At 56.3% G+C, this 27,994-nt stretch overlaps 12 protein-coding genes across 12 annotated transcripts; 7 read left to right on the top strand and 5 right to left on the bottom strand.

Annotated features, from left to right (window-relative positions):
- Positions 1-858: 858 nt before the first annotated feature.
- On the bottom strand, positions 859-2,375 carry PG998_000871 (uncharacterized protein; the record flags this gene model as incomplete). Its single annotated transcript, XM_066867689.1, has 2 exons — positions 859-905; positions 965-2,375. 2 exons carry the CDS (start codon positions 2,373-2,375, stop codon positions 859-861), a joined length of 1,458 nt encoding a protein of 485 aa, XP_066736104.1.
- A 501-nt stretch (positions 2,376-2,876) lies between these two features.
- On the top strand, positions 2,877-4,650 carry PG998_000872 (Poly polymerase 2 ADP-ribosyltransferase 2; the record flags this gene model as incomplete). The annotated part of the gene is made up of 2 exons (XM_066867690.1): positions 2,877-2,907; positions 2,933-4,650. The coding sequence occupies 2 exons, from the start codon at positions 2,877-2,879 to the stop codon at positions 4,648-4,650; spliced, it is 1,749 nt and encodes a 582-aa protein (XP_066736105.1).
- A 1,330-nt stretch (positions 4,651-5,980) lies between these two features.
- On the top strand, positions 5,981-8,018 carry PG998_000873 (uncharacterized protein; the record flags this gene model as incomplete). The annotated part of the gene is made up of 6 exons (XM_066867691.1): positions 5,981-6,070; positions 6,167-6,556; positions 6,634-6,873; positions 6,933-6,966; positions 7,028-7,728; positions 7,803-8,018. The coding sequence occupies 6 exons, from the start codon at positions 5,981-5,983 to the stop codon at positions 8,016-8,018; spliced, it is 1,671 nt and encodes a 556-aa protein (XP_066736106.1).
- Positions 8,019-8,589: 571 nt separating this feature from the next.
- On the top strand, positions 8,590-8,814 carry PG998_000874 (uncharacterized protein; the record flags this gene model as incomplete). The annotated part of the gene is made up of 1 exon (XM_066867692.1): positions 8,590-8,814. The coding sequence occupies one exon, from the start codon at positions 8,590-8,592 to the stop codon at positions 8,812-8,814; it is 225 nt and encodes a 74-aa protein (XP_066736107.1).
- Positions 8,815-10,388: 1,574 nt separating this feature from the next.
- Positions 10,389-11,633, top strand: PG998_000875 (PLP-dependent transferase; the record flags this gene model as incomplete). The annotated part of the gene is made up of 1 exon (XM_066867693.1): positions 10,389-11,633. The coding sequence occupies one exon, from the start codon at positions 10,389-10,391 to the stop codon at positions 11,631-11,633; it is 1,245 nt and encodes a 414-aa protein (XP_066736108.1).
- A 425-nt stretch (positions 11,634-12,058) lies between these two features.
- On the top strand, positions 12,059-13,662 carry PG998_000876 (uncharacterized protein; the record flags this gene model as incomplete). Its single annotated transcript, XM_066867694.1, has 2 exons — positions 12,059-12,332; positions 12,407-13,662. The coding sequence occupies 2 exons, from the start codon at positions 12,059-12,061 to the stop codon at positions 13,660-13,662; spliced, it is 1,530 nt and encodes a 509-aa protein (XP_066736109.1).
- A 996-nt stretch (positions 13,663-14,658) lies between these two features.
- Positions 14,659-16,364, top strand: PG998_000877 (uncharacterized protein; the record flags this gene model as incomplete). The annotated part of the gene is made up of 3 exons (XM_066867695.1): positions 14,659-15,647; positions 15,718-16,034; positions 16,096-16,364. Coding segments are annotated over 3 exons (1,575 nt in total), but the record flags the coding sequence as incomplete, so codon positions are not given.
- A 43-nt stretch (positions 16,365-16,407) lies between these two features.
- Positions 16,408-19,715, bottom strand: PG998_000878 (uncharacterized protein; the record flags this gene model as incomplete). Its single annotated transcript, XM_066867696.1, has 6 exons — positions 16,408-17,553; positions 17,631-18,313; positions 18,369-18,420; positions 18,477-18,797; positions 18,853-19,050; positions 19,107-19,715. 6 exons carry the CDS (start codon positions 19,713-19,715, stop codon positions 16,408-16,410), a joined length of 3,009 nt encoding a protein of 1,002 aa, XP_066736111.1.
- Positions 19,716-19,900: 185 nt separating this feature from the next.
- Positions 19,901-20,644, bottom strand: PG998_000879 (uncharacterized protein; the record flags this gene model as incomplete). Its single annotated transcript, XM_066867697.1, has 1 exon — positions 19,901-20,644. The coding sequence occupies one exon, from the start codon at positions 20,642-20,644 to the stop codon at positions 19,901-19,903; it is 744 nt and encodes a 247-aa protein (XP_066736112.1).
- Positions 20,645-21,566: 922 nt separating this feature from the next.
- Positions 21,567-21,980, top strand: PG998_000880 (uncharacterized protein; the record flags this gene model as incomplete). Its single annotated transcript, XM_066867698.1, has 1 exon — positions 21,567-21,980. One exon carries the CDS (start codon positions 21,567-21,569, stop codon positions 21,978-21,980), a length of 414 nt encoding a protein of 137 aa, XP_066736113.1.
- A 482-nt stretch (positions 21,981-22,462) lies between these two features.
- Positions 22,463-23,360, bottom strand: PG998_000881 (monothiol glutaredoxin-7; the record flags this gene model as incomplete). The annotated part of the gene is made up of 3 exons (XM_066867699.1): positions 22,463-22,782; positions 22,860-22,923; positions 23,007-23,360. 3 exons carry the CDS (start codon positions 23,358-23,360, stop codon positions 22,463-22,465), a joined length of 738 nt encoding a protein of 245 aa, XP_066736114.1.
- Positions 23,361-24,440: 1,080 nt separating this feature from the next.
- Positions 24,441-27,991, bottom strand: PG998_000882 (uncharacterized protein; the record flags this gene model as incomplete). The annotated part of the gene is made up of 5 exons (XM_066867700.1): positions 24,441-25,470; positions 25,528-25,682; positions 25,738-26,541; positions 26,601-27,546; positions 27,609-27,991. 5 exons carry the CDS (start codon positions 27,989-27,991, stop codon positions 24,441-24,443), a joined length of 3,318 nt encoding a protein of 1,105 aa, XP_066736115.1.
- Between the last annotated feature and the right edge of the window lie 3 nt (positions 27,992-27,994).

Here is a 27,994-nt window from a genome sequence, read left to right on the forward strand (position 1 = left end):
ACATTTTATGGCTAGTCCGAGTTCCCAATGCGCCTCCCCTACTGGCTAGGCCTTTGACCCTTACCGGTAGTCTTTCTGGCGCCTTGAGGAAGCTGTGCCTTTAGGTAGTTACTGATTCACCCTTGTTCACATTGTCCCTGGTTCCATAGGTCAGCCAATCTAATTGAGTCAACATAAGAAGCACAAGCGTTATATCACATATAGGCTTATTCGAAACCAACGCAGAACCACGAGAGCCAGGTGACCAATGGCGCTTTGACAAGATAGACATACTTGATGGACATGTAGTGGAATGGCAGCATTACCAAGTCTCGTCCTGCAAGGCTGTGATGCCCATCGTTTCGTTTAAGCCTCATCTTCGGAAAAGTACAGTTATCCCCCAGCCATCCTCCAGCTATCCTCCAGCTATCCTCCATACATGGCTGCTACGCCTCCCCCTCTTCCCTCTTTCGTGTTCGATATCTCGGTCTCGGGTTTGTCAAAATACACAAGCCCCATCCCCTATCCTGCATGTGCTTATATGTGCAACAAGGTCAGTAATACCTACGCTCATAGTAATATACGCGTGTTCAACATTCCGCTATTGTCTAGACAGTGGGCTTGTGTCGAGGTACTTAGAGCACGGAGAATATCGCTACTGTTGAAGTTCGTGCCCGTAAGCGACGGGTTCTAAATAACGCTTTCTCCGACAAGGTCATGCAATTCATAGAGCCATATATACGCCCTAATACTGACCGATGGTGAGAACTCATCGATCAGAATCAAAACTGTATACGTCTCTGAACATGACAGCACAGGATAGCCTGTGACTATATAGATATCATATCCCTACCTATTCGAATGTTTACGAACAGGATACTACTCGTTATCATCGCCTTCATCGTCATCTAACTCATCAGCGGAGTCTAAGCACGGCATTAGAAGGGTTCTGTTGAAGGGATGGCATCAAACAATGGGTCCTTACCTTCGTCGTCCATACTCTCGTCCTCGGAATCATCTTCTAAGTTGTCTGCTGGCCAGTCGATTGCAATGCTATCGGCTAACTCCTTCAGCCCTGTCGCTTTATCCTTCCCTCTCCAGGTCTTCGACTGGGTGCCGTCATTAAACCGGACTTCGAGCGTTTGGTGAGAAGAGGGATGGTCTTGGAGAACCCTTTCCATCGTGATGCTCGTAAGAGGGGTTTCCAGCTTAATGAAAAAGCGTAAAGCTTTGGCCCAGAGATTTATTTTCGCAGATGAGTCGGATGCATTGGTTCCCGTCAAGGAGACTCTGTAAAACTGGAGGCCCTGTAGGCCGTCATACTTTCTCACCAGTCCAGTGAGGACGTCAATACTGATCGAAGCCTTGCCAAGGTCAAGTTGCCTTAGATGAGAAAACAGAACCGGTGATGGAGGGGAGACATCGAGAAGTCCTCTGATCGGATTTGTTGGCGGGGATGCAAGCCACGACAGGAACTCGCAGGTTCTGTGGTGGTCAGAGCCGGGAAAATTGAGTCTTAAAGTCGAAAGAGCCGGGACTTTCGAAAGGAAAACCCTTAGGAAGTAATAACTGCAATTGGTACCGGAAGTTGTCATGGCGGGAACCTGGTCGTCGTTTAGATCCAGGAACAGCGTTTCCAGGCGGGCGAGCACAGGGTTAATAATAGGTTCCGAGAACCGGGGCACGTTGAAGGCGATGTCGAAAAGACCAATTTGTCTTAGGATGACCTCAAACCTCACGGGCTTCGATCCAGACTTTCCCAGGGCGTGGAGCAGGCCAGTAAACAGCCGAGCTTCGTAACGGGGCCAGTCGTCCACATTCAATGGCGTCGGCCCATGAATAAAGGTGCCAGGACCCGGACCCGGCTTAGCCAGGAGCAGGCCGGTGTGTTGGTAGTAAGTGTTGGCACCGTAACTTCTCCATTCAAGCTGGGGGTGGTCTCGGAAACGAGTACGGGAATTGAAGTCCCGGATCCCGACTGCTTGGAGGTTAGGCAGGTGGGCAAACGCGTCGGCCAGCATTGCGAGGTCTTGACCGAGACTTATCAAGTCAAGGTGGTCGGCGTATTCTTGGCGCATCCGACCTCTCCTCGTGGCCTCGACGGCGTTGTCGACGGCTGGAGTTAGATGCGGCCTTCCCCATACTGGTCGTTCCGCAGCAATGATGACGTATGTCAAATACGGCGCGAACTTGGACCTGGAAATATCAACGAGAGCACACAGGCTGAACTCCGTCAATATGAATTGGCGCTTGGAGAAGTACTCTTTGGCGAATGAAGAGTGTAGGGAAGCCTCGATATGCTTGCACGACTGGCGAAGCTTGCAGTAATCTGCGGTAGGCAAGTAGTGCGAGATGGACAGCAACACCTCCAAGGGCATCGTCAGAAGTAACGCCATGGCGAAGGTGTCGATGCGGTGGGCAGGAAGGAGAAAAGCGCAGGAGAAGTCGGATGGTTTCTATAAAACAATTTAGGGGCTGTTGCCTGCCTGCCTGCCTGCCTGCCTGCCTGCCGGCCGGGCGGGTTTGCGCTATGCCTGCCTGGCGCTCAAGCCAAGAATCAAGGGTCGTTGCTGCCTGCGACCAACAGAGCCAGAAAGTAACGACGTCAATATTTAAATTGCAAGTCGCGTCCATTCCAAGCATCCTACCGAAGCTCCCTCCCATCACCTTCAACCTTAATCAGATCAATCCGTTGTCTCGTCACCTTGTCGTTGAGCGCTTTACACCTGCACAGGCTCACCACCCAATTGACACCACCTTGGCCTTGCAACCCCTCCCAATTGGGGTGTAAGTCACCATGCCACCCAAGAAGAGAAAGGCAGCTGCTGTGCAGCCCAGCTCGCCCGCACCGCCTTCACCACCTGCACCAGCACCTGCACCAGTGTCCGCCCCAGCAAATGTTCGCCGTGGGCGATCTGCCGCGGGCAAGTCGGTTGATGCTCAGCCGCAGCAGCAGCAGCAGCAGCAGCAGCAGCAGCAGCAGCAACAGCCGCCGCCTGCCAAAAAGGCAAAAAGGCCAAGGCAGAGCCAAAGCCAAAGGCAGAGTCCAAGCCGAAGGTCGAGCCCAAGGATGAGACACCGGCCATCGGCGAAGCTCAAATCGCCAAACCTGAGGCCAAGTTAAACATCCCAGTCGACGAGATGTGCACACTTCACAATTACGAGGTTTATATTGATGATGACGGCATCATCTACGATGCCTCGCTCAACCAGACCAACGCATCCAGTAACAACAACAAGTTCTACCGCGTCCAACTTCTCCGCAACGCCGCTGGCAGCTTCAAGACGTGGACCCGCTGGGGTCGAGTTGGTGAAGGGGGTCAGAGTGCTGAACTCGGCGATGGCAGCTTGAACGATGCACTGAGTCACTTCAACAAGAAGTTCAAGGATAAGTCTGGTCTTTCCTGGTCTGACCGAGGAGAAAAACCCAAGCCCAAGAAATACACCTTCATCGAGCGCAGTTACGCCCCCGATTCCGAGAGCGAGGAAGACGACCCTGTCAAGGAGGACCCCGAGCTCGACAAGGCCCCAGGCGACGTCATCAAGCAAGCCCCAGTATCCAAGCTTGACCCGGCCATCCAGGAGTTGATGGAGCTCATTTTCAACCAGCAATACTTCGCTGCCACAATGAACGACCTGAACTACGATGTCAATAAGCTTCCTCTCGGAAAACTCAGCAAAACCACCATCCTCCGCGGCTTCCAGGCCCTCAAGGACCTGTCGGAGCTGTTTGACAACCCAGCACTGGCCCAGGCCAACCACGGTATGGCGTATCCCGAAGCCACCGAGGCTCTGTCGAATACCTTCTTCAGCCTGATACCTCATGCCTTCGGTAGACAAAGGCCCCCAGTAATCAGCAGTAATGATAGGCTCAAGAAAGAAATAGAACTTCTTGAGAGCTTGTCAGACATGAAAGATGCCTCTGGCATCATGAAGGCCGACGGCAAAGACACCGAAAAGATGAACCTCCTAGACCGGCAATTCCAGGGGCTCGGAATGGAAGAGATGAGCCCTCTCAAGCGGGACAGTGCCGAGTTTCAGGAACTGGCAACCTATCTTATGGCTACACGAGGACATACCCACAAGGCCGATTACCAGATAGCCGAGATCTTCCGGATTGAGCGACAGGGCGAAAAGGACCGCTTTGAGCAGAGCGAATTCGCCGGCCCGGCAAAGGATAGAAGGCTTCTTTGGCACGGGTCCCGATGCACAAACTTTGGTGGAATCCTCAGTCAGGGTCTTCGGATTGCACCGCCAGAAGCACCTGTATCTGGATACATGTTCGGCAAGGGCGTCTATCTCGCTGATATGTCGTCCAAATCGGCAAACTACTGCTGTGCTGGAATCTCCAACGGCCATGCGTTGTTGCTTCTATGCGAAGCAGAACTTGGAGACCCAATGCACGTCCTTACAGACGCCTCTTACAGTGCAGGCGAGGATGCGAAGGCGAAGGGCATGTCGTCAACCTGGGGCCAAGGCATGACAGGACCAAGCCAGTGGAAGGACGCAGGGTGTGTCCACCCGTCCCTAGAGGGTGTCAAGATGCCGGACACGTCGGCGGCGGCGCCAGGCCCGACCAACGTACCGAACGCCTATCTGATGTACAACGAGTATATCACATACAACGTTGCCCAGATCCGCCTCAGGTACTTGTTTCGGGTTCGCATGTAGGGCGTGGGGTCCGGCTGACACCTGGACTTTCCCGGCTGCCGATGCCCGAGTTCCTTGGTGTTTGGAATTCATCTGTTGATGGTAAGGATGTATGCCTTGAGGTTATGAGAGGACATAACGACATGATCACGAGCCCACGGAATTACTTGTTACAGGGTCACTTGATGGTGGCATGGTGTGAAATGTACGATTCATTTGCTGGGGTTGTAATCAGTAGGAGTTGAAAGGACTGGGATTAGTTGCAATGTCTAGTTGGTGGTAATTAGTTGTGCAATTATGTCACATCGCAAATCACACTAATATGTTCTCACGAAGAAGCGAGTATTACTCGATAGAATCGAGCAATTATCTACGAGTGGCTCGTGCTGCCCTTGTCGTAAGTGGTAAGGGTCTCCTGAGATAAGCTGGGGATACCGAGACCGACTAGTTCCGCATGTGGTAATGGTTGGCCCCCTCCGTATCAGCCCATGCACGTATGTACTCTCGACAGGCCTAGTCTCATCATCATCCCATCCACCATCCTCCCCGTCGGCCGTCCAGCTCACTGCTCAGCTCTGTCGGGTACCTTTGTGCTGGAAATGCCTTCTCCCCTTCTCGGCAGCTTGCGAGGCCCATTAGCTATCAGACCTGCAGATCAGACCTGACGATCAGACATGCTGCGGAGATGCCGACTACGGAGGAGCTAGGGAGGCAATTGACTTAGCTGTGAAATCCTCCAGGTAGATAACTAACTGATTGATCAGAAGGTCGCCTGCAATTGCATTACATATACGCCTGGGTAACGTGTGGGGGAGGCGTCATTCCTTATCGCCCCGTCCATGTACCGGCTGCATGTACAGGCCATGGCAGTACCTTGGCTTTGTTAACCTTTGCAGTCACCGTCAACCAACCGCATACCATATCGAGAGGAAAGATTGGGGGGGTGATGGTGGTTACGGTACATTCCATTCAAGAGTGGGAGCTCTGGCTGGGTTATCAGTACTGCAGCGCCCTCCATCGTGACAGACGACTGTTCCATTTAGTTTCTTCTCCTCCAATTCTGTCTTTCTGCCCCCAGCTTGCTTAGATAGGCAGAGACGATTGCAACATCTTGCTAGCCCCTCGCCGTTTACCTCACCAAGCAAATAGCAAATAGGCCTCTCATGCCCCTGCCGCTCGCTTCAACTTTCGGCTAACCGTACGTCATCTTTGACGGCCCAGGCCCGAGGTTGCGTGCAAAATTCTCTGTTATGAGAAAGTCGTTCCTCTTACTCTATTGCTACTCCATTGGATCCTACTGAGCCCTCGTCACCCTGCTTGATTGCCGGGCCACCATACACAGGTCGTCGTCATGCAGAAGCTTCACAGCACCCGGCTCGCGCAGTGGGCTGAGAAGCTTGCTGTCGACAACGAGGATGGCCTTACCACAGCACAGTTGATGGCAAGTCACAGCCACCTTTTGCTCTTGGCTACACTTTATGCGTACGCTTGAGCGCCAGGGAACCTGCAGCTAATCATACGACATACTATACTTTAGTTGACCAACAACGACTTGAAGCCAGTAGAGCCAGAGCGCCGACAATGGGGCCCCTGGAACTTTGTGGGCTTTTGGATTGCCGACTCCTTCAACATCAACACCTGGATGATCTCGTCATCCATGATCGTCGGGGGACTCTCCTGGTGGCAATCATGGCTGTGCGTGTGGATCGGCTATGCCATTGCCGGCTGCTTTGTATGCTCGACCGGCCGGATTGGTGCAATGTATCACATCGGCTTCCCGGTCGTGGGCAGATCTAGCTTCGGCATCTGGGGCAGCCTCTGGCCTGTCTTCAACCGCGCCGCCATGGCCTGTGTGTGGTACGGTGTCCAGTCGTGGATTGGCGGGCATTGCGTCTACTTGATGATTCGCGCCATCTGGCTCTCGTGGGTAAGTCTGCCACGTCCGTATCGGTGTTTGTCACTCGAAGCTAGCCTGGATGCTGACCCCGTTCGCAAAACTGGCAGGATCGCAAAACCATCCCGAATACCTTCCCCGAGAACTCGGGGGCTACCTCTGCTGATTACGTTTCGTTCTTCATCTTCTGGTTTTGCTCATTACCTGCCATCTGGTTCCCCGTCCACAAGATCCGCCATTTGTTCACCGTCAAGGCCTACTTTGTACCATGTGCTGGTATCGCTTTCTTTATCTGGGCCATTGTCAGGGCTGGTGGTGTAGGTCCCATCATACGCCAACCCTCCAAAAAGGTAAGCTCTGGTGGCTGGCCTGTCTGCGGTTTTCGCCTGGCTAACTAGAATCCAAATAGCATGGGAGTGAATTGGCTTGGGAATTCGTCAAGGGTAAGTGTCCTGCCTTCTACAATGGCCACCGTATTAGTATGTAAATGCTTAAATTTTGCAGGTGTGATGTCCTCCATCGCCAACTTTGCTACCCTGGTCGTGAACGACCCCGATTTCACCAGGTTTGCGGCCAAGCCACGGGATGCTCTCTGGTCACAACTCTTCACGATTCCCATTGGCTTCGCTATTACCAGCTTCATTGGAATCATCGTTTCATCTTCGTCGGTAGTCATATATCCAGGAAGTGAGCCGATCTGGGATCCCTTAAAGTTGCTCGAGAGGTTCATCGATGATGGCGGCTCCGCTCAACGGTTTGGCGTGTTTGTCATCGCGGCAGCTTTTGCCCTGGCACAGCTGGGTACCAACATTGCGGCCAACTCGGTGTCAGCCGGTACCGATATGACAGCTCTGTTGCCGCGATTCATCAACATCAGACGAGGTGGTTATATCTGCGCAGTTGTGGGTTTGGCCATGTGCCCCTATACCCTCCTGACGGACAGCAACCAGTTCACAACCTACCTCAGCGCCTACTCGGTCTTCCTTAGCTCCATCGCGGGTGTCATGTGCTGCGATTATTATTTTGTTCGAAAGGGATACCTGGAAGTCAAGGAACTCTACGATGCGCGCAAATCAGGTCCCTACTTCTTTACATTTGGTATCAATTGGCGTGCCTATGCTGCTTATATTGGTGGCATCCTCATCAATGTCGTTGGCTTCGCTGGTGCCGTTGGCAGAGATGTACCTGCTGGTGCTACCTATGTTGTGAGCCGGCCCATCCATCTGTTCATTCTCACAACCCCCCTCCTCAGCTTGGCATTTGCTTACAAAGCTTTTAGTTTAATCTTAACTTCTTCTGCGGATTCATTGTGTCATCGGGTCTCTACTGGATCCTCTGCCGCCTGTTTCCTATCCCTGCCACAAGTAGTCACTGGATGGAGGTGGGTGACACTATCACGGACGTGCGACTTGCATACGATGGCAGCAGTGCGCAGGAATTTGACGAAGAGGCGGTTAAGGGTGGCAACTATGGGGAGAACTCCAAATCTGTCTAAGTCATATACACGAAACAATTCTTTTTCGCTACGACCATAGCCATGCTCCAGGTGAAGAATACGGCATGGTTTTGGAATGTACACTCAGATGCGGGCAAAGCATTAAGTTTTTGGTGCAACCGGACTTTGCATATCACCACGTCACGGTGCCTACTAACGTGCAACGGGTAAGCAGCGCGGCAACGGATCAGTAACCATAACAATATCTTGACGACGCCTGTGTGTCAAAGAAGTCGAGAATCCTCCCGTACGTGGTGGGTGAGGTGTACTTCTTGAAACTATGTTAGACCAATAGCTTCTTTGGGGAGAAGGACCAGTACTCACGAGATTCAGGCCATATCCTGCCCCGGTACAACGAAGCTGTCAAAATAGATTGGGCTTGAGAAGGAATCCTTCACCTTTGCAGGTATGGAAGGGTTGGTCTGGAGGCAATTCCCACCACAGAAGGGGATCGGAGAAAAGAAGCATGCTTGTGCACCAGACACGCTGCCGGCAGCCAAGTATCCGGCGGGACACTTGGCGAGCGCTGCCATGGTATTTGCACCGACGAGTTTATCTCCAAGCAAGAAATATGGAACGAAGCTGGGGGTTCTGGCTGAACCCCGTCAGAGCTCTCTGGGCAAGCGGCCGCCAAGCCGTATGTTTGGATGGAGCCGAAGCTGTGTCCAACATGGACGATCTTGTCAAACTTAGCCTTGATCTCCGGCATCTTGTTCCTGCGGAGCATGGCGGTAAGAGCATGGAGGGCCGACACCTCAAGACAGGACTGGATCTCGTTCACGGGTTCGCCATGTGAGGACTGCCCCAGACCCAGGCGATCAAAGAAGAATGCGGGGTAACCTCGCTCAATAGCCCTGTTGACGTTAGTGGCGGGAGCCTGCAGGTGAAATTTGCCATTGCGAGACGAAACCGAGGATGGGTACGGTGAGATTTTGTGGTGCAAAGGCCTGTCGTGATGGCTTGCAAAGGGGTGGTCTTGCCGCCTCGATACCTGTGCCGCTAAAAAAAGGGTGCTAGTAGGTAGAGAATTCCCAGCGGAACAGAAGTAGTTCTTATACCAGAGCCACGCCTATTACTCGGTCAAGCAGTGCATGAGATAACTTAGCCCGTCGCCATGCTGACATCATCCATTCATAAACCTACACGCGTGGCATTCATTATTGTCATGGCGACGCTGTCTTCACGGTTTTTGCGCTCGCTGGGTAGAACCATAAGACACGACAGGAATACAGCTACAAACTTTACTGGAAGAGTGGTTGGAGGGGACTTCTGCCCCGGTTCGGCGCGCATTGCATCGGATTCGCGGGGATGGTGCGGAACAGCAATGCAGCCATCCTTGTTGGTGTTCCTGGGTTTCATTGGCCTACGGCCACGCCGCAAGCCCGGCCCCCGGCCCGCTCCGATCCCTATCCGGAGATGTCTTCATTGAAGCGGTGCCATGGCCCTGTACATGGAGTGCAAGCAGGGCTACGTAGTGGTCGTCTTGCAAGAACTGCAGCATCTGCTGAGTCGTCGTGGCTCCATGGCGGTTGTTGATTCGCAGAAATTATTAAGGGTCCGGCCGACAGAATTTGGTTGGCAATGCAGTCCGGCAGGGAAATGGCGCAGGAATCATCCACCGGCTTAATTAGTAATACGTAACAAGCCCGCTTTGTAAACGGACCGCTTACATAACGTTGTAGGCCGAGCAGGTCGGGAACTCTGTTTCTCATCGTTCCATCGTCGGTGGAAATTGCATGATTTTCGCCTGGGAACGCTGGTCGGATAGTCTTGCGCCTTATTGCGTGCTCGTGGATGGATCTCGTCGTCGGGAGAGGGAGAGAAAAAAAACTCGAGACGGTCTGCAAGAAGGGGCCGAGATGGACAAGTAGAGGTCGGCCGGAAGGTATAAATAGAAGGTACTTTCTTTAGTGGGCACGGGTGGCAGTTCATTTGTGCGGCAAGCCTCGGATTACAAAATCTCTTCCCACTATAACATAATACCTGGTCCCTAGGTCGACCTCCTCCTGGTCGTATATAAATAAGCCCTGTGGTCACAGAAACAGCCCGTCAGCTTTCTCTCTTGTTGACCAGCCACCAGCCACCATCTTCCCCGTTCGGTAGGTCCTGCCTGTCCTGTCCTGTCCTGTCATCTTGTCTGCCTCTGGTAGCAGGCGATGCGGTGGAGCCACCACGTCTCCGACGCCTATCAGAAAAACGCAGAACACATATAATGCAAGACGAACCTACGTTGCTGACTTTGTCTTAGCCATTCGCCATACTCGCACCATCTGGACCGCGGGTGACAAGACTGCCATTGCCGTTGCCATCTTCCAATAAAAGACAAGCCACGCGGGGCTCTTTGCATCCCGCCCGTCCTGTGCCGCAATCATGACTGTCCCGATTGAGCAGCCGATCGCCACCCCACCCCGCGCGCCATCGCCAACCCACGGCTTTGGCACCCTGGCCGTCCACGCCGGAGCACCTCATGATCCCACCACCGGCGCCGTCATCGAGCCCATTTCTCTGTCCACCACCTTTGCCCAGCGCGAGGTCGGCCAGCCCGTCGGCATCTATGAGTACTCGAGAAGCGCAAACCCCAACCGCGACAACTTCCAGCAGGCCGTCGCCGCCCTCGAGCATGCCAAGCATGCCCTGGCCTTCTCCAGTGGCAGCGCCGCTACTGCCACCATCCTCCAGAGCCTGGCCTCGGGCTCGCATGTCATCAGCGTGAGCGACGTCTACGGAGGGACTCATCGCTACTTCACCCAGGTTGCCAAGGCCCACGGCGTCAAGGTCACCTTCACCCCTCAGATCGAGGTCGACATTGCCGAGCACATCACCGACGACACCAAGCTCGTCTGGATCGAATCCCCCAGCAACCCCACCCTGCGTCTGGTCGACATCCGCGCCGTCGCCACGGCCGCCCATGCCCGAGGTGTGCTCGTTGTCGTCGACAACACCTTCCTCAGCCCCTACGTCCAGAACCCCCTGGACCACGGCGCCGACATTGTCGTGCACAGCGTCACCAAGTACATCAACGGTCACAGTGACGTCGTCATGGGCCTCGCTGCCGTGAACTCGGACGACCTGCAGCAGCGCCTGGCTTTCCTGCAGAACGCCGGTGGTGCCGTCCCCTCGGCCTTCGACAGCTGGCTCGCCCACCGAGGTGTCAAGACCCTTCACCTGCGCGTCCGCCAATCCAGCATCAACGCGACGGCCGTGGCCAAGGCCCTGGAGGCTAGCCCCCACGTCGTCGCCGTCAACTACCCGGGACTCGACTCCCACCCCCATCGCCAGATTGCCCTGAAGCAGCATCGCGATGGTATGGGCGGCGGCATGCTCTCGTTCCGCATCAAGGGCGGCCATGCGGCAGCCGAGCGTTTCTGCCGCCTTACCAAGATCTACACCCTGGCCGAGAGTCTGGGAGGCATCGAGAGCTTGGTGGAGCTGCCTAGCGCCATGACGCATGCCGGCATCCCCAAGGACCAGCGAGAGGCCGTGGGCGTCTTCGACGACCTTGTCCGAATCAGCAGCGGCATCGAGGATTCGGACGATCTCGTGCGGGACGTCCAGCAGGCTCTAGAGAAGGCGGTCCTCGGCCCCGACTCGGCCAACGGTGTAAACGGGCATTAGGCTCGCATGGGCATGACTTGATCACGATATCTGGCGTTACGGAACTATAGAGCAAATGGGATGGCGAGCCTCGCACACGGTCACCAAAAATGTCACCAAGGTTTATAGATAATTGTTTGCTTGTTTTGATTGGATGCCACGTCTGCATACTCGGAATCTATACTCGGAATATATACTCGGAACCATAGAAAATAGAAGAGAGCATGTTGTGGCGGTAGAGAACGGCGCTGGTTGTGTCTCTTTGGCCGGTGAAACGCAAGTACATTGTGAGCCAGGACCAAGTGGACTGACTGACTGGCTGACTGACTGACTGTGTTGTTCTATTTCGGGGACGTCCCCCCCCACTCAAGTTCATTGCTCCGACACAAGCTGCTCCAGCTTCAGGCTACTGCAGCTACGGCCACAGCCACTGCTACAGCTACAACATGAACATTCTACCCCCCGAGATCGTTCTCTCCATCCTCGAGCATTGCGTCATCAATCACTATGGCGACAAAAACTCTCTTTTGGGTCTTCGCACCGTCTGCCGCCTTTTCGATGACATTATCAAGCCCTATGTCCTCCGCACGCTCCAATTGGAGTTCACCCGTCTTGACAAGGTAGCCAGGCATGAACGCCCGCTCGACGACGACGCCCTCGGGCGCATCGGCCATCTGTGCCATGCCCTCTACCTTGACCTCATGCTGGTTAGGGATGACGGTGAGAGACATCGTGTTGTTTCATTTCGTGAATGCATCTCGTGCTGATACGAGGCCGCGCTCTTCTTTCCGCAGGCGAGGTCAATTACCTGAGCAAGATATTCTCTGCCGTCCCCTCGATGGAGGCCTTTGTCACGACTCTGCGAGACCGATACTGCTTGAACGAGGCCTCCTTCACGGAAGTCGACTACCGAGACAGCCTGGGGAAGCTGTTGGGACACACCCCGAACGTCTCGGCCGTTCGTCTCAATCTCCCCTTTCAGCTCATCTCCAAGCACTGTCGCGCTGCTACTATGATACTTGGCAATACCTTTGAGGCCCTCGCCCAACGGCCCGAAGAATCGGAACGTGTGAGGACGCTCGTCCTGGAAAACGTGACCGACACCACCATCGTAAAGCTATGGAGGAACCCCCGCGATGTCAGAAACATCATCGACGCATTCTCCGCCCTCGAGAACCTGCTCATCTCGGTGCGGCGACACGAGGAAGGGCCGGCGCAAACCCTCAATTTCCGTCACCGTCTCTGGGAGATGATCGGCAAGGCGCCAAACCTCGAGAGCCTCTGCTTGATAAGCTTGGACTGGGACGACGGCTCCTTCGAGCCCCTCAAGGAGACTACGCAGCGCGATTGTACCATCGACGATTGGCATTTCAGATCTATACCGACGATACGGAAGCCGCCGAAGTCGGTTCTCTCACAGCTCACCTATCTCGAGCTCCGCCGGGTCGAGGTGCCCGGCTGCGGGCTTCTCTCCATGTTCGAGTGCTTCAAGGACTCGCTCAAGGAGCTCTATCTGAACCAAGTGTACCTCAAGAAAGTGCACGACGCCAACACACCCGGAACCACAAATGACGTGTTATGGATTGGACTACCTAACACGCGTCCAGCACAGGATCACAGGTGGATAGCGACATGTCTTCGCCAGATGGAGCTGCGGCTGCGTGTCTGCCGCGTTGCTTCTCTGGGTTACGATCAGTACGTCACAGGGCAAGAGCCTCACGCCATGCCCGACTATGATCTGAGCGACCCTTCGGGCCTCGGTCGGAGTCTAGAGCAACGTTTCGTAGAGGTTGTTTCCGGCATTCAGCAACCCAGCGCGCCTGATGGCTCACCTGTCGCGTACTGGCCCGAAGAGGAGGGGCAGGTGTGGGCGTACGCAGACAAGGACAGACCACAAGACATGCAACCCAGGGACTGGAGTGCTCCGCATTACTTTTCCACGCAGAAGAACCCGACATCCGGGTGGCAGAAGACTATCGATTGCCAATTCCCCCAACTTCAACCAGTTTACGTTGGACGAACTTCACTGGTTCGCCGACACGGCCTGTAAAGGGATGAACAAGATCAGCCGTGCCATGAATGAAGAAGAAGAAGAAGGAGACCCGTCGCACGCAGCGCACGCAGCGCACGATGATGCGGGGAATGCTGGAGAGGCACCCGCCTTGGGTGCACTGCTGGACAATCACGCCCTGCACAACATGGATCTCGGTTAACTAACTGCTGACACGCCTTCCAGCCAGGTCTACGACTCCCTTGAGAGACATATTTGCGCCTCGGTGGCGTCCCCCGCATCCGTGATCGGACTTGTTTACTCGTCGAATGTATCGACGCTGTACTTGTAATGAGCATCTAGGCCTTGTCGTTGTACTGGTTGTTTTAGTATTGCGGTTTTGTTTCTACCTAATATATAATGATGAGACCAGTGACTTGAACCAAATACCATGTTGAGAAGCCCATCGAGTCAAAGCCTCGGGAAGAGTTTCCCGATGAGGGTTGAAGTGAAACCTGAGGAATCATCTGGAAATGTGTGATCTGCTTGATGATTGGCCGCCCCCAAATGGTTCCAGGCCACGGACGACATGCACACACACCGACACCCAAGCCGGGCGCAGCAGATTGGCTTGGGGATGCACACCATCCTGCATGCATGTACTCCATGTACTCCCTCCGAGAACCACCCACCACTTCGATCCGGATAGGCCAGGCCAGGCCACTCGAGCAGGCTGTAGATGCTATCGTTCAGAGCCTCACTTCAAATGCCCAATATTGACCTCCCCCCCCGAGAATGTGAATTGACTTCCATCCACCCAAGTGCCTTGAGCGGCGTTCTTCGTGACTCGGGGCCTGAAAGTGACTTCATAATGGTTCATCGCCCACCAGCAGCTTCCCATCGACATACCGGGCCTCCCCGCGGCCGTCACTCCCATGGCCATTCCAGCAGCCACCATCACCATCGTCCGCGCGAGCCGCGATCCAAGCAAGATGAGGTGGCCCCTTTGCATGAGATCAAGCTTGCTGACCTGGATGGGTCACGGCCTGACATCAGGATCGGGATCCCCCTTGGTGTATTTCGGGTGTCCAAAATTTCGGCCTTTTGCGTCGGAAATTTCGGGATGGCATGGGGTCCATTGACAAAGACGCCGAGGTTACCTTCTATCACAACGGCCATGTTCTGCGCGGTGGGGTGATCCCGAGCATCATTGCCTCGCTGCATTACAGGGCAGTAGAGAGTGGTACGGATCACAGCTTACGGCTCCTGTGGAACGAGCATCTTGAACTCAATCCGCTGGAGGCACACAAGCTGGTGGATAATATCGAAAACGGCATCACGATGCGCGAACTGAGAGCCAATGCCGCAGCACTCCTGGGGATAGACGACAGTTGCCGTATCGTGGTCTCTGCTCAGGATGGATTGCGGCGAGGCTTGGTGCAAGGGAACAGCTGGGGAACTCACTGCGTTGATGCCTGGCTCTGCCAGACGGTGCTCGTTGATATAGTAGCAGAGATGAGATACATCGTCGTGAAAGGGGTCAACGAGGAATACATCTATCATCCATCCAGCGGTACTCGTCGAATTAGCTCCCATGCACTGAAGAAGTGGCTCCACGACAAGATCTTGACCAGAGTTCGACACCCCGGGTCACCAGGAGAAGGCGGACGGGTTGACCCAGACGACATAAGTCTGTTCTTGGAAGGAAAGCCGCTGGGAAGGTACTCGCGCGTCAGCCTCGGGTCAGCCGTCGAATTTCAGCTGGCCCGCCGTGCACATGACCAGTTTGTCCAAGAGGAGGCTTGGCTGGTCCCCGAAACGGAAACCTGCGTCGTCTGTAGCGACGAGAAGGGGGTGCCCGAGTTTCCGGCTCGTATCACGCGAGCTTGCGACCACCGGCCCGCGACCTGTCGAGACTGCATCGGCCAGTGGATCGCTTCGAGCATGGAAGCGGTGTCGTGGGATCGCCTCAAATGCCCCGAGTGCAGTGGTCTTCTGGCCTTTGAAGACGTGAGGGCGTTTGCTGACCCAGAAACGTTCCGGAGGTTTGCACCCCGACCACAGCCCCTCCCCGGGCAAGGTGAAGGCCATGCCGAGATCCTAACGCGTATTCAGATACGACTCACTAGCGGCCAAGGAGGCCTTGGCTGGCATCCGCGAGTTTCGATGGTGCCTGAACCCTCGCTGCAGCGCGGGGCAGATCCACAAGGCCGACTGTTCCAAGGTCAAATGCCACGCGTGTAAGGCGTCGTCGTGCAGCCGACACGACCTACCGTGGCACAAGGGCGAGACATGCGAGGCCTATGATAAGCGCACCAGGAGGCAGAGGAAGGGCGACAAGGCTTCCGAGAAGAAAGTAAAGGAGATGACCAAGTCCTGCCCACGGTGCCACAAAGATGTGTACAAGTACACGGGTTGCGACCATATCACCTGTAAGTCGTCGCGGATCCGACTGCCAAGTTGCAGATATGGCACTGACACGGCACCGGGCAGGCGTGTGCGGGCACGAGTGGTGCTATCTGTGCCTGGGCGAATACTCGCATGATCGGAACAGCTTCCTCCAGTGCAAACATCGGCGCGAATGCCGGTATTTCCGGAATCCCCCCAACTACGAAGGAGGCCGGTTCCTCATGAACATGCTGAGGCCGCCGAACCAGATGCCTCCTCTCCTCCACGGCAACCGCGCGAACAATGGCGAGGCGGGCTTCCTGGGCGCGGCGGCAGTGTTCAACATGGGTCAATTTATACAGCGAGCACGTTGACAGAGTCTGGCTTCTTCTCCAGTGTTACTATATGAGTAGGTGCCTATTCTAGTACAAGATCGAACTCGAATTTCTTGGTCAACAGGGCGTATTCGTCTCGAGTACGCGGCCCGCAGCTCCCCGAGCCCAGGCCGTGGTGAGCAGCGTCAAGCCGCAGCACGACGTTCTCGGTCTTCTTCTTATGCAGCTCGTACGGATGTTTGGCGGCCTCCACATCCGCCACGCGGTAGTGCGAGGCATTGAAGTCGAACAGCTTCCTCGCCGGCTTGCTGTCGACCGGGGAGCCGTCCAGATCCGTGAACTGGGCCGTGATGGCCTGTCCGTTGCTGTGAGCCAGCTTCAGCCAGCGGGTGTCGGTTCGGTTGGAGCCTTCCTGGGGGAACTCGTAGTCGGTCCACAGCTCAGACACCTCGGCCGAGTAGATGCCGACGCGCTGCGAAAGCTTTTTGTCGCTGTAGCTTTCACCGGGGCCGCGGCCGTACCATGAGACTGAGTTCCACTCGCCTGGCAGCTCCATCGTGAAGCCGATACGAGGCAGAGTCCGAGGGAGGCAGTCTCCCTTGGGCGTGCCCTTGGCGCGAATCTGGAGCAAGCCCGAGGAGTGGAAAGTGTATGTGATGTTCAAGTCAATCGACCACGAGAGCGTCGGGGGGCAGAAAGATTGGTGCACCCGGACGACGAAAGTGCCTTCGGCGTCGCCGGGGCTTCCCCATGTGCAGCCACGCGTTCTCGACTTGGCCAGGTCGAGCCTCTTCTCCTTCCAGTCCCAACCGTCCTGGGGCGCGTCGTTGTCGGTAGGTGCCCGATACACGGTCAAATCCGGGCTTGCCGCCAGGAATTCAGTTCCGTCTTTCTTGATGGATCGTAGTTTGCCGTGGATGGGAGCAAACGTCCACACGGTAGAGCCCGCCGCGATGGTCAGAAGGGTACGAGTCTCCGTGATGGTCAGCCTGGCGGCAGGGCTCAATGGCGTGGCCAAAGCGACTGCTACGGGTGAGGGCGTCAGGGGGACTTCGGCGAAGGCAACCTCAAAGCCCAAAGGCAAGGCCAGAGTCGCAGCACGCTGGCGGAAAACGAGCTGCAGGGTGCCCTCGCCCGACAAGCCCGAGGCTGTGGGCACCGTCAGCTCGGCCGTCTGACCCGGGCCAGTGCCCGCCGGGATGTCAACCCGGCCGGCCAGGGGGTCGGTCTGCCCTCATCAAGCACACAGTAGACGCACTCGAGGTGATCTAGCGAGATGAAGTCGTATCGGTTGACCACCACAACTTTCCCTGGCGCGTGGGAGACGACCTGGACCGGCTCGAGCGCCTTCTTGTACTCGATCAAGCCAGGGTTAGGCGTGTGGTCGGAGAACAGGACACCGTCCATGACGAAGTTGTAGTCGTTGGGGACGTCGCCGAAGTCTCCGCCATACGCATAGAACTCTTGGCCCGATTCCTCGTCTTTCTTGAGAAGGCCGTGGTTGGCCCACTCCCAGACGAATCCGCCCTGCAGCTTGGGGTACTTGTAGAAGACGTCGACGTACTCCTTGATGTTACCCGGTCCGTTCCCCATGGCGTGGATGTACTCGCAGAGAACCATGGGCTTCGTTTTGCTCTCGTCCTCGGCGAAGCTGATGATCTCCTCGATGGGGGGGTACATGCGGCTGTACATGTCCATGGTCTCGGCGTGGATGTCGGCTTCGTAGTGGATGGGGCGGCTGTCGTCGAAGGACTTGATCCAGTCGTACATGGCCTGGAAGTTGCGGCCGAAGAAGGCCTCGTTGCCCAAAGACCAGATGATGACGGATGGATGCAGCTGGTCACGGTGCACCAGCTGCTTGGCCCGGTCGACGTAGGCCTCTTCCCACTCTGGGTTGTCTGTTGTCCACTTGGCAGCGTCGGTCCTGGTCAGGAGCTGGCGCTCGCGGAAGGGCAAGCTGCGCTCGGCAGGGCTCAGCTTGGCATCGCCTGGGTGGCAGATAGGTTAGCTAGGCATCCGGGGCTGGGCCATGACGCAACGTACTGATGGTTTCGAACCCGTGACATTCCAGATCGGCCTCGTCCATGACCCAAAACTACGTGTCAACCAGTCAGCATGCAGTCCCGGTCCCGAAGGCGCAGATGTACTCACGCCCAACTCATCGGCCAAGTCATACAAGCGCGGGTCGCTAGGCTGGTGTGATGTCCGGATGGCGTTGATGTTGTGTGTTTTCATCAACATCAGGTCTTGCTTGAGAAACTCGAGCGGCACCGACCGGCCGAACGTCGGGTGGTGCTCGTGGCGGTTGGCGCCCCTCAGCACGATGCGCTTGCCGTTGACCTGGATGAGGCCGTCCTTCATCTCGACCTGGCGGAAGCCGACGCGGTGGGAAATGTAGCTGGTCTCGTCGAGGGAGACGACCAGGTGGTACAAGGTCGGCGTCTCGGCTGTCCACTTCTGGGGGGGCTTCCACTGCCAGCGAGAACTCGACGGGCCCGCTTGACTGCGCCGATGCGCTCGATGCTACTATTGTGTCGGACATGGCCGGGTCTAACAGGGTGACCTTGACGTCTCCCTTTCCGGCCACCGAGACCCGGACACGGAGTTGTGCATGGACGTACTGGCTGTCCAGCTTCGTTTGCACAAAGAGGTCCTCGATGCGGGACTCCAGGGGGAACCCGACGAGGTAGACATCTCGGTATATGCCGCTCATCCGCCATTGGTCCTTGCACCAGGCCGTTAGTGGACGCTGCTCTCTGCCCGAGGGGGCGCGGGACCTACCTGGTCTTCAATGTAGGTGCCGTCGCAGTATTGGTATACGCGGACGGCTAGCGTGTTCGCCCCGTCCTGGAGCACATGAGACGTGACATCGAACTCGGCCGGGTTCCGGGAGCCTTGGTGGTAGCCGATCTCCTTGCCGTTCATCCAGACGTGGAAGGCCGCGTCGACCCCCTCGAAGCGCAACCTGAGCTGGCAGCGCCGCAGGTGGCTGGGCAGCTCGAAAGTCCTCACATAGGACCCAGTCTCGTTCTCGCCAAACGGCACATTCGGCGGGTCGACGGGGATGGGGAAGTTGACGTTGGTGTAATGAGGACCCTTGCCGTGGCCGTTCAGCTGCCACATGCTCGGCACCGCCAGCTGGCCCCATTGTGTCGTGTCAAAGGCCGGGTCCTCGAAGCCCTCCGGGGCCTCGAAGGGGTTTTTGGACAGGTTGAACTTCCAGTCCCCCGAGAGACAGCAGGCCCGGGACCTGGTTGTGTCGTAGGACAGGGCATCCTCTGCGGACTGGTATGGGTAGAAGCTGGTGCGTGGGGGCAGCGTGTTTCTGTGCAGCACGCCAAGATTGTTCCAGTCCGGCTGGGAGGCCGGGTGGTTCCCGGCGGTAGACATCGTGTCAGATCACACACACACACACAGAGAGAGGGGGGGAGCGAGGAGAGCGAGGAGAAAGAAAGCCGGGCAATGCGCTCTTTATAAGTTGATGATGATTGTCGGGATTGACTACGAAACCCCTCCTGGGAATTCCCGTCCATGGCGACAGCGGCAAGACCCGGGCTTATGGCCGATGCGGGCCGCTACCGGTCGGTCGAGTTTTCCGCCAGATTCCCGATCTGGGGTGCCATGACCTGGCGTCGCAGCCGCTCCCGCAGTGACGACTCCACGTCGGCCACGTCATCGTCGGCTTTCTTGAGTCGGTGTCGGTAGGCATCCACCAGGGACATGCGCAGCCCAGGCGACATCCCCTCCTTGCCGGTCTCCCAATCCACCAGCTCCCTCAGCCCGGCCTCGATCATCTGGTCTGTGTTGTTTTCCTGCCCGCCTCGAATGTGCGCCCACAAGAACCACGAGCCGTGGCGCAGAAGACACTCTTCAAATACCGTGATCTTTTCCCACACCGAAGGGTCTTCGGCTTCGTACCTGCGGGCCCGCACGAATGCGAAGCCGGCCATGTCCACCACGTAGAAAAGCGCGGCCAGCTCGTCCGCGGCCAGGCTGCCTATGTATTCAATCTGGGCGGCGCGGGCGCCGGGGCCGCCGGCGTGGGTGTTGACTGCAATGTCGGCAATGTGGTCGCAGTGGTGCAGTGACGTCCCCATGAGCTCGACAAGTCGCTCGTGCCGGCGTGGCGTCAGTGGGCCGAGGAGCGGAGGGTCGCCTGTGTCCAGGAAGTCGCCTCGCAAGGCCTGGCTGATGCGCTCTTGTCGCACTTCCAGCTCGAGAACGGCGTCAAATGTGTCGTTGGCGACGACAACGCGACCCTTGGGACCGCGCGAGCATAGCAGATGTTCGAGCGGCGGTAAGCCGCGTCGGGCTGCCATCTTGGCTTTGCAAATGGATATTTCGTAAGTCTGGAGCAGGGTGCGAATAGTCTGCACAGCCGAGCCACACCTGTTAATCGCCTTCCTCGTCTATCGCAGGGGGCTGGGAGGCATGCCTTGGTGGTCTGCATGAAGTGCGCCGTAGTAGCCATGTCCATCCGCTCCGCCACCCCCAGGATGATCTCAGGAGGTAGCGAGTCCATTATTGGTTCCGTAGTTGTATTGTCTAAAGTAACAGGATGCTGCGGCATCCGATGTCTGTGTCGTTGGACGGCGAGGGGATACTTGTTCCAAGACCATGCGGCGAGCGACGGCGGTGCTTTTGTTTCCAGCTTGTACGGGGACGCTATGTCGTGCACCTTGATGGCATCGGCGAGTGGCATCGGCGAGTGGCATCGGCGTGAGCCATCAAGGTTGCCATTGCCAAAGGCGTCATAAGCCAGCCCATGCGCGACCGGCATAACGCATAGCTGTATTCGGCCACAGCAATACCTGGGGTAGTTGTAAATAGGCGACGGTGGGATAGTCGGTCATGGCAGACATAAAGCGCATGCGGATTACGAGGCATGCCCCGTCACGTACGAATAGAATAGCTTCCCCTCCGCCGCGTCATTGCGAACCACGCACTCCGGTCGCATACCACCTTCGGCCGCTATAGACAAGTACGCAAGTCGCTCCCACGGGACTGACTCACGATACGTCATCAGCTGACGCGACGCATTGGTACGCCGCTGGCCAGACACGGCAAGGTATATAGTCTGCTTCAACGAGTAACGATCAAGCGAATATAAATATGTATACCGAGAACAAGTGTCGATGTTGTCATGTCAGAGATTCAAGACAACAGTGACACTGTGGTGTTCATACAGCACTACCCTACTGCCCCCGATCACCACCAACCAACCTCCTTTCAGCCACCACGATGCCAGAGCACCAAGGTCCTCCTTCCACCCAAGGCGCAGCGCCCTCTCCCAACAACGCTGTCAGACAACAGGACAAACCCGATATTGCTTCCATCTGGTCAGACTCATCCACCGTCTGGTCCAGCCATGATCGTGTTGACTCCCAGGTTCCCCCCCGCCTCTTCTTCCCGGCCGAAAGAATCCTTGGCGCAAAGGTTCAAAAATGTCTTTTCAGACGTCGGCAAGCCGCCTACCGCCAGATTCGACAGCGAACATGGTACCAAGCCCAAGACGCCAGGCACCGTCGACACAATGAGCCGCCCACCCAGAATCTGAGCGCGTTGGGCATGTGGACGAGGATGCGGTTCATGGGCCTCGCAGCCAGGAAAGGACCGCCGTCTCCCATGTCGATGAATGTGGGAGCGGGCTTCTGATGTCGTCCAAGATTGGTTGGAAAGAGAAATATGAATACAAGATGGAACCCGAAATCTGCGCGTTCCGAAACTATGGTATCCTCTACACCCCAGCGTACACAACCCTTGGCGCCATGTCCAAAGTGCATATCTGTAACTGTACAAAACCGCCCCGCCCACCCATTCAATCGTCACGAGGGCTGCTCGGGACTATAGGGGTCGCCTCGCAGCCCAATGCTTGCGTCTGTGTAGAAGCCGATTCTCCTTCGGCGAGCAAGTAGTCGGAACGCGCCACGAAGCGCCCCTATTCCGAGCCGTATGCGAGGCTGCGCAACCAACCTCGTCCCCGGGATCCAACCGCTAGCTGCAGGATCTCACAGCACTGTAGCAAGGCTTACAGACCAAGGGCATGCATGTTTAGTACCTAGCACATCTCCGGACGGCGCCCAACACGTTGGTCCGTAGAAAAGACTAGGCTGTACCGGCCTGACTATAGGCATGCTTTAGTCCCCTCCTCTTGGCCTTGTGAACTTTTCTTTCATGGCAATTCTCTTGTTGTCGATGGACTTGATCTTATCAATCAAAGTTTTCCTCGCATCGAGCTCGCTAATCTCATCGCCGCCACCAATGCTCTTGCCGTTGACCAGGATATTGGGTACTGTCGACCTTCCCGTCATCTCCCCCAGCTTGGCCTGCAGTTCCTTGCCCATCGGATGTTGGTCTAGCTCCACGACATAGGGGGCAGGGTCGATGGTGTATTTTTCGAGCAGCACTCCCTTGGCCCGCTTCGAGAAGGGGCAATAGGACTTGGAGAAAACGATAACTGTAGCGCGTCGGGGTCAGAGGGGTCGACCAGAAGAGGACGGAGACAAAGGAGAAGGAAAAAGTGGGCAAACATACCGGGTGACTTCTTAAGGATCTCGTTCAGCGTGGCCTCAACCTTGCTGGCCGGGTCCGACTCATCCTTGGGGTTGGCGGCGGAAGCGTCCTTGTCGCCGAGCTTGCGGTGCTGGCCGCCGGCGGAGCTCCCCACGCCGACGAGCTCACTAGGGAGTCGGGTTTGAGGGGCGCCTTGGCGTTGGCCTGGTCCTTGGCGCGCTGTTCGGCCTCGCGCAGGCGCTCGGCCATCTCCTTGGCCTGCTGGACGTCGTCCTCGCCCACGGCGCCGTCGCCGTCCTTATCCTTGGCCTCGCTGACGACGGCAGTGGCGCCCTTGCCGTCCATGATGATCTGGGCGCCGCCGCTGCCGCGCTTGCGCTCCATGGCGTTCACCGTCTTGCCGTAGAAGTCCTGGAAGGCGCGGCTCTCGTCGGAGCCGAACTGAGAGGTGAAGAAGAGGGTGGTGACGATGACGGCCATGCCCACCATGACCAGGAAGCGAACGCGGCGCGCAGAGGGCATCCTGTCGGGCAATCCAGGAGTCGTCGGACTGGTGTTTCGCGGATTTGTCTTTGGGCTGCTGGGGTGTGAGAGCCGGCCGATATGGCGGCAGCTGCCACATGCGTTTGTGCGAATTGAAATGGGAAATGGGATGCGATCTGCTACGCCATCGAGTGGGGGATGCGATGCGGTTGGCTGCGACCAGTTGCGCTCGAGCTCGCGTCGGTTGTTGGCGGACAGGGCCTTGGTCAGTGACAGAGCAAGATGGGCATGGGTTTTAATATGGAATCAAGAATGCAGTACGATGATTGCTGGACGTGGAGGTAGTAGTTGTGGCGGGTGATGATGGATGGATTGACTGGAGTAGCGAGTAGCTGGTTTCTGGCTGGTCAGCGTGGTCAGCGTAGTCAGCGTAGTGGGTAGTGGGTAGTGGGTAGGTAGGTTAATTAACTAAAGTCAGTACGTAGTGTCGGCATCGGCCAAATCTTACTAAAACAGCATTCGTTCCTTTCGAAACCCTCCAGCCACGACAGCGAGCACGTGAAAAGGGAAGGACGGGAACGGGGCGGAAAGGGGGTTGGCTGGCTTATATACAATACGCTTGTACATGTGTCGTTCCGACAGTCCCCAACTCTCCGTACCTTCATTCTCTAGATACTACATATATAGACGTATCCAGCCAGCCAGTTCGCTAAATAGCATAACAAGTAATACATGGTGTACTGATACAGAGACGACGCTCCAATCGCCTTCTTGCTCGTCTATACCACGTCCTTCTATGTACTCCTTCGTTCCCTTTACCACTTAACTCCAGAGCCCGGCTTTACTTTATTGGGGACCCGCGATATATACGCCGCGACCTTGACCACGTCGCCGCCGTCGCTTGTTATATAATATGCCATCTGTGCAAACACACGAGCGGTAGACTCCCGAGCGTGCCATGAACGACACGCTGCGCAAATGAAAAGAACAAGATCCACCCCTACATGCTAGAGAAATCACCAAAAGAACCCAAACGCCGGCCATGTCGATCGATAGAGAGAGAGAGAGGCATCATGCATGCTGTAAACAATGATTATCACATAGGACGTAATGCACCCTTTACCGGGGCATCGCCAGCGAGGGTACCTCGACCTCGCTCAGGTCCGGTACTCCCTCGTCCCGCCGCCGGTCGATGAAGCTGTTGCATTCCGCTACCACCAGGCTCCATTCTGCCAGGGCGCGGCCCGAATATTTCGCCCCTCTCTCGAGATGGCTACTCGGTTTGCTGCCCTGCGCAAACTCTTCCGCCGTAGGCGTAGTGATGCGGTCTTGGTACAGTGAAGACTGATTGCTGCTAATGCGCTCTATGCTCGCACTTTGGCTTCCCCGCCTGTCCATCGTCGACGACGACCGCGGGCTTGCTGACGTTTCCGACAGCTCCGCGTTCTTCGCCGCCTCAATCAGCCCGCTTTGCACGCTTCCCGACACCGCTCGCGTTGGTGCAGGCCGGCCCGACGGGAGCCCGTGGTAGCTGTTGCCCATGTCCGAAAAGCCCAGTTGAGACTGCGCCGGCAGTGGCAGCCGCGGCTGCGAAAGGATACGTTCCGCAGGAGGCATCAAGTTCGGCCCATTCCAGGAAAGAGTGAACTTGAATATGTACCGTAGGCTTTCGTAGATAGGCGAAGAACCTATACTGTCCGTGTCTGACGCGGGCGGAGTCACTGGGTTGCTTGTTCCCTTCGCTGGCGGTGCCGCCTTGCGAGACGTTGTTCCATCTCGTGTCGATGGCTCAGCATCGTCACCATTGCCGTTGTTCGACAAATGGAGCACCCTACCTAACAAGTTCCATTTCTTCTTGTACGCGGCAGCCTCCGTATTTGGCGTGTTGATGACTTCCGGCGGTGGCGGCGCTGCTGCTGATGTCGACTCTAACGGGTTGAACGAAGTCGAGAACGAGTCAAACCCGACCATGAGCCCCGGCTGTGCCCCGGGAGCTTCCGTGCGAATGATCATGAATCGCTTGCCCGGAGCCGGTGTGGCTGGGGCTGTCGACGGTGCACATTTGTTGTCTCGCTCAGCTGCGTCACGAAGCCAAAGATGATGAGACCAAACAGTCCCAAGCCGTGTGGCCGCGAGGTGAAATATGCGGCTAAATGTATTAAGTCAGTAGGCATGTTTCGTCAAGGGGCTCAGTGCAACCACATACATATCCGAGTCATTCGCGCCTCCGTCGTTGCGACATATACGCCAGCAAAGAAGACGCATGTAGTATGCTCTCACCATGGGGCACCAGTTGTTGAAAAGTTTGGTGAAAGTGGCCTCGTTTAGAAGCCAGTCCTGGCAAATAGTCTCCTTTTCGACCTTGTTCGCTCGTAGCAACGTCCCATATGGAAAACACCAGGGAGAGCACTCGGACTTCGGACATGGTATGGTTGGAATCCAGGATCTTCTGGCAAACGTCGAGCCAAAAAGGCCAGTCTATATAGTCAAGAGACAAGCGACCCGTCCCGAGGAAGCCCCGGTACGCAACCAGCGACTCCTCGAGGAAGTCGCACAAAGTGAAGCATGCATTGTGATCGAACTGGGATGTCCTTTTGGCAGCTGACTTCATGAGTGCCATAAACGCCTCAGCAAAGGAGTGCCGAGCACCTGGAAACGCCATCGAACCCGTGGACAGGAAGTCTTTGAGGAGCGCAATCAGGCGGTTGTCATTCATGCCTTTGCTGACGTTATTGTTGAGGTTCATAGGCAACGCCATCGCCGAGGCATCTGCTCCCTCGGAAAGCGGTAGCCCCATGGAAGCTTCCAGACCTGCTTGCCGGTGTATCGTCGAGTCCAATGTGGCAAGCAGCTGCGCGTTAACCAACACGAACGCAGGTGCGCGACCCTTCTCTGTCAGCGGGAGGTCTGGGGGCATGAACTCCTCGGCGAGTATATAGTAGTACTTGCAGAAAAGAAAGAACAGGTCGGTGTCGTGGCCCCTCCATCTCGATACCCATTGGCCATGCCAAGGGATCTTGGATGTGGCCAGCGGCAGTTGCGCAGTTTGTCGTAATGATTGGACCATCGCTCTGACAGAGGACCAGCCGAGACTCTCCAAATTTGGCGGGAAGAGGGCCACTATATCATCACTTTCCCTTTTGCCGCGTCGGGGCAAGCGGAACTCGTCGGCAACGCGGCGGAGCAGATCGGGGGTAAGAGCCCACAACCGCACGAGGACCTCGGCCACCCCAGGGGCAAAAAGAAAGCATATGCGCATGCTCTCCCGGCAAAGTTGACAAGGCTCAGGGGCGCGTGGCGCTGGGACAGCTTGTCCACAACGATGCCCATCTGGACCACGAGATTGGTAACAAACATGGTGCGTACGTTGTGCTCAGCCGACTCGGCGAGAAACTCTGAATCTGCGGTCGAGCTCCGTGATCGGTTGCCGGACCCGTTGCTATGCGCATGCTCCTTCCGCCCAACTGACTCGCGAGGGTTACGGTGTGCCAAGGGGCTGAATTGCGGTATACACTGGCGCCATTCCGGACGCATCATCAAAATAGTCGTCACTTCGAGGACAATGGGCCGATCCACACCTGCCACCGACTGGTTGGCTTTCCCGTCTAGCAGTTCCAACAGGCCAACCCACCACTTGTTCAAGATGATGGCCCTGGGCTCCAATTCTTCGAAATGCAACGTGTTGTTCGAAGGATGTAAAGCATACTTGCGCAGAAAAGGGAGGAGCGTATTGCGCACTGCACTGACTTTCATGTGCACAGATTTGGCCTGAAATTTGCCGTGCTCAGCATCCAGCGCCTTGAAGGCCGACCACAACGGATCTCGAGGCTGTGTTGTATGCGGGCGCTGGACCTCGTCGGGGACTGTCGTATTGCTGTGTTCTGATGCCGGGTTGGAAGGGTGAGTATTTGTCGCCGAGCTAGCTATAGATGAAGTTGTGCTGTCTCCATCATTGATTGTCACTCCTCTGACCAGCAGGCTCTGCGGGCGCTGCTTCATCTTGGACAAGTAGTTGCCTAGTTTTCCCAGAGAGTCGGTGGACTTATTGGTTTCTTTATCCATGGATGATATAGCTCTCTTGCGAAGGTATTTCGGGGATCTCGTAGCTGCTTCGTTGTTGGGGGATGGGTCGCGGGACGGGTTGTGACCTTGGGGCTTGTGAGAGACGTAGTCTCTGGCCTCCTTCCTGGGCGACGGAGAAGGCGATCGAGATGTGGCAATCCAGCTGGTTGAGCGTTTTGCCAAAGAGGCAAATGATCCCGACATCGATCTCGACTTGTCCGCGACCTTCTGTTCTGCATGCTGGACCTCAGGGGGCTGTGTGAAGCCGTCGAAGGCTCCTTTTCTGGCTCTTTCGAAAGATCCAGGTCGGATGTCGACTTGGAACCTGGCATCCACGACTGGCGGCGGGTCAAGAGCGATTTGCCTCTGGCTCTGCCCATCTTGTCTGGCTCGGGGACAGGCAGGCTCGTGTGCTTCGCATCGGTGCTGGCCGTGCGGTCAGGAGCTGGGATTGAGAAGTTGGGGTCGAAGTCGAAATCGGGCAGGTCGAAGGAGGGAATGTCGAAGGCTGGGAGAGGCGACAGGTGCTGGGGCCTGGCGGTAGAGGATGGTTTTCGTGATGTCACATCAAAGTTTGAGTGAGACAGTCGTGATCGCTCAGGCACCATGTC

Source organism: Apiospora kogelbergensis (assembly GCF_038363985.1).
Source record: "Apiospora kogelbergensis strain CBS 113332 chromosome Unknown utg000001l_segment0_segment0, whole genome shotgun sequence".
In the NCBI taxonomy this organism is placed as follows: domain Eukaryota; kingdom Fungi; phylum Ascomycota; class Sordariomycetes; order Amphisphaeriales; family Apiosporaceae; genus Apiospora; species Apiospora kogelbergensis.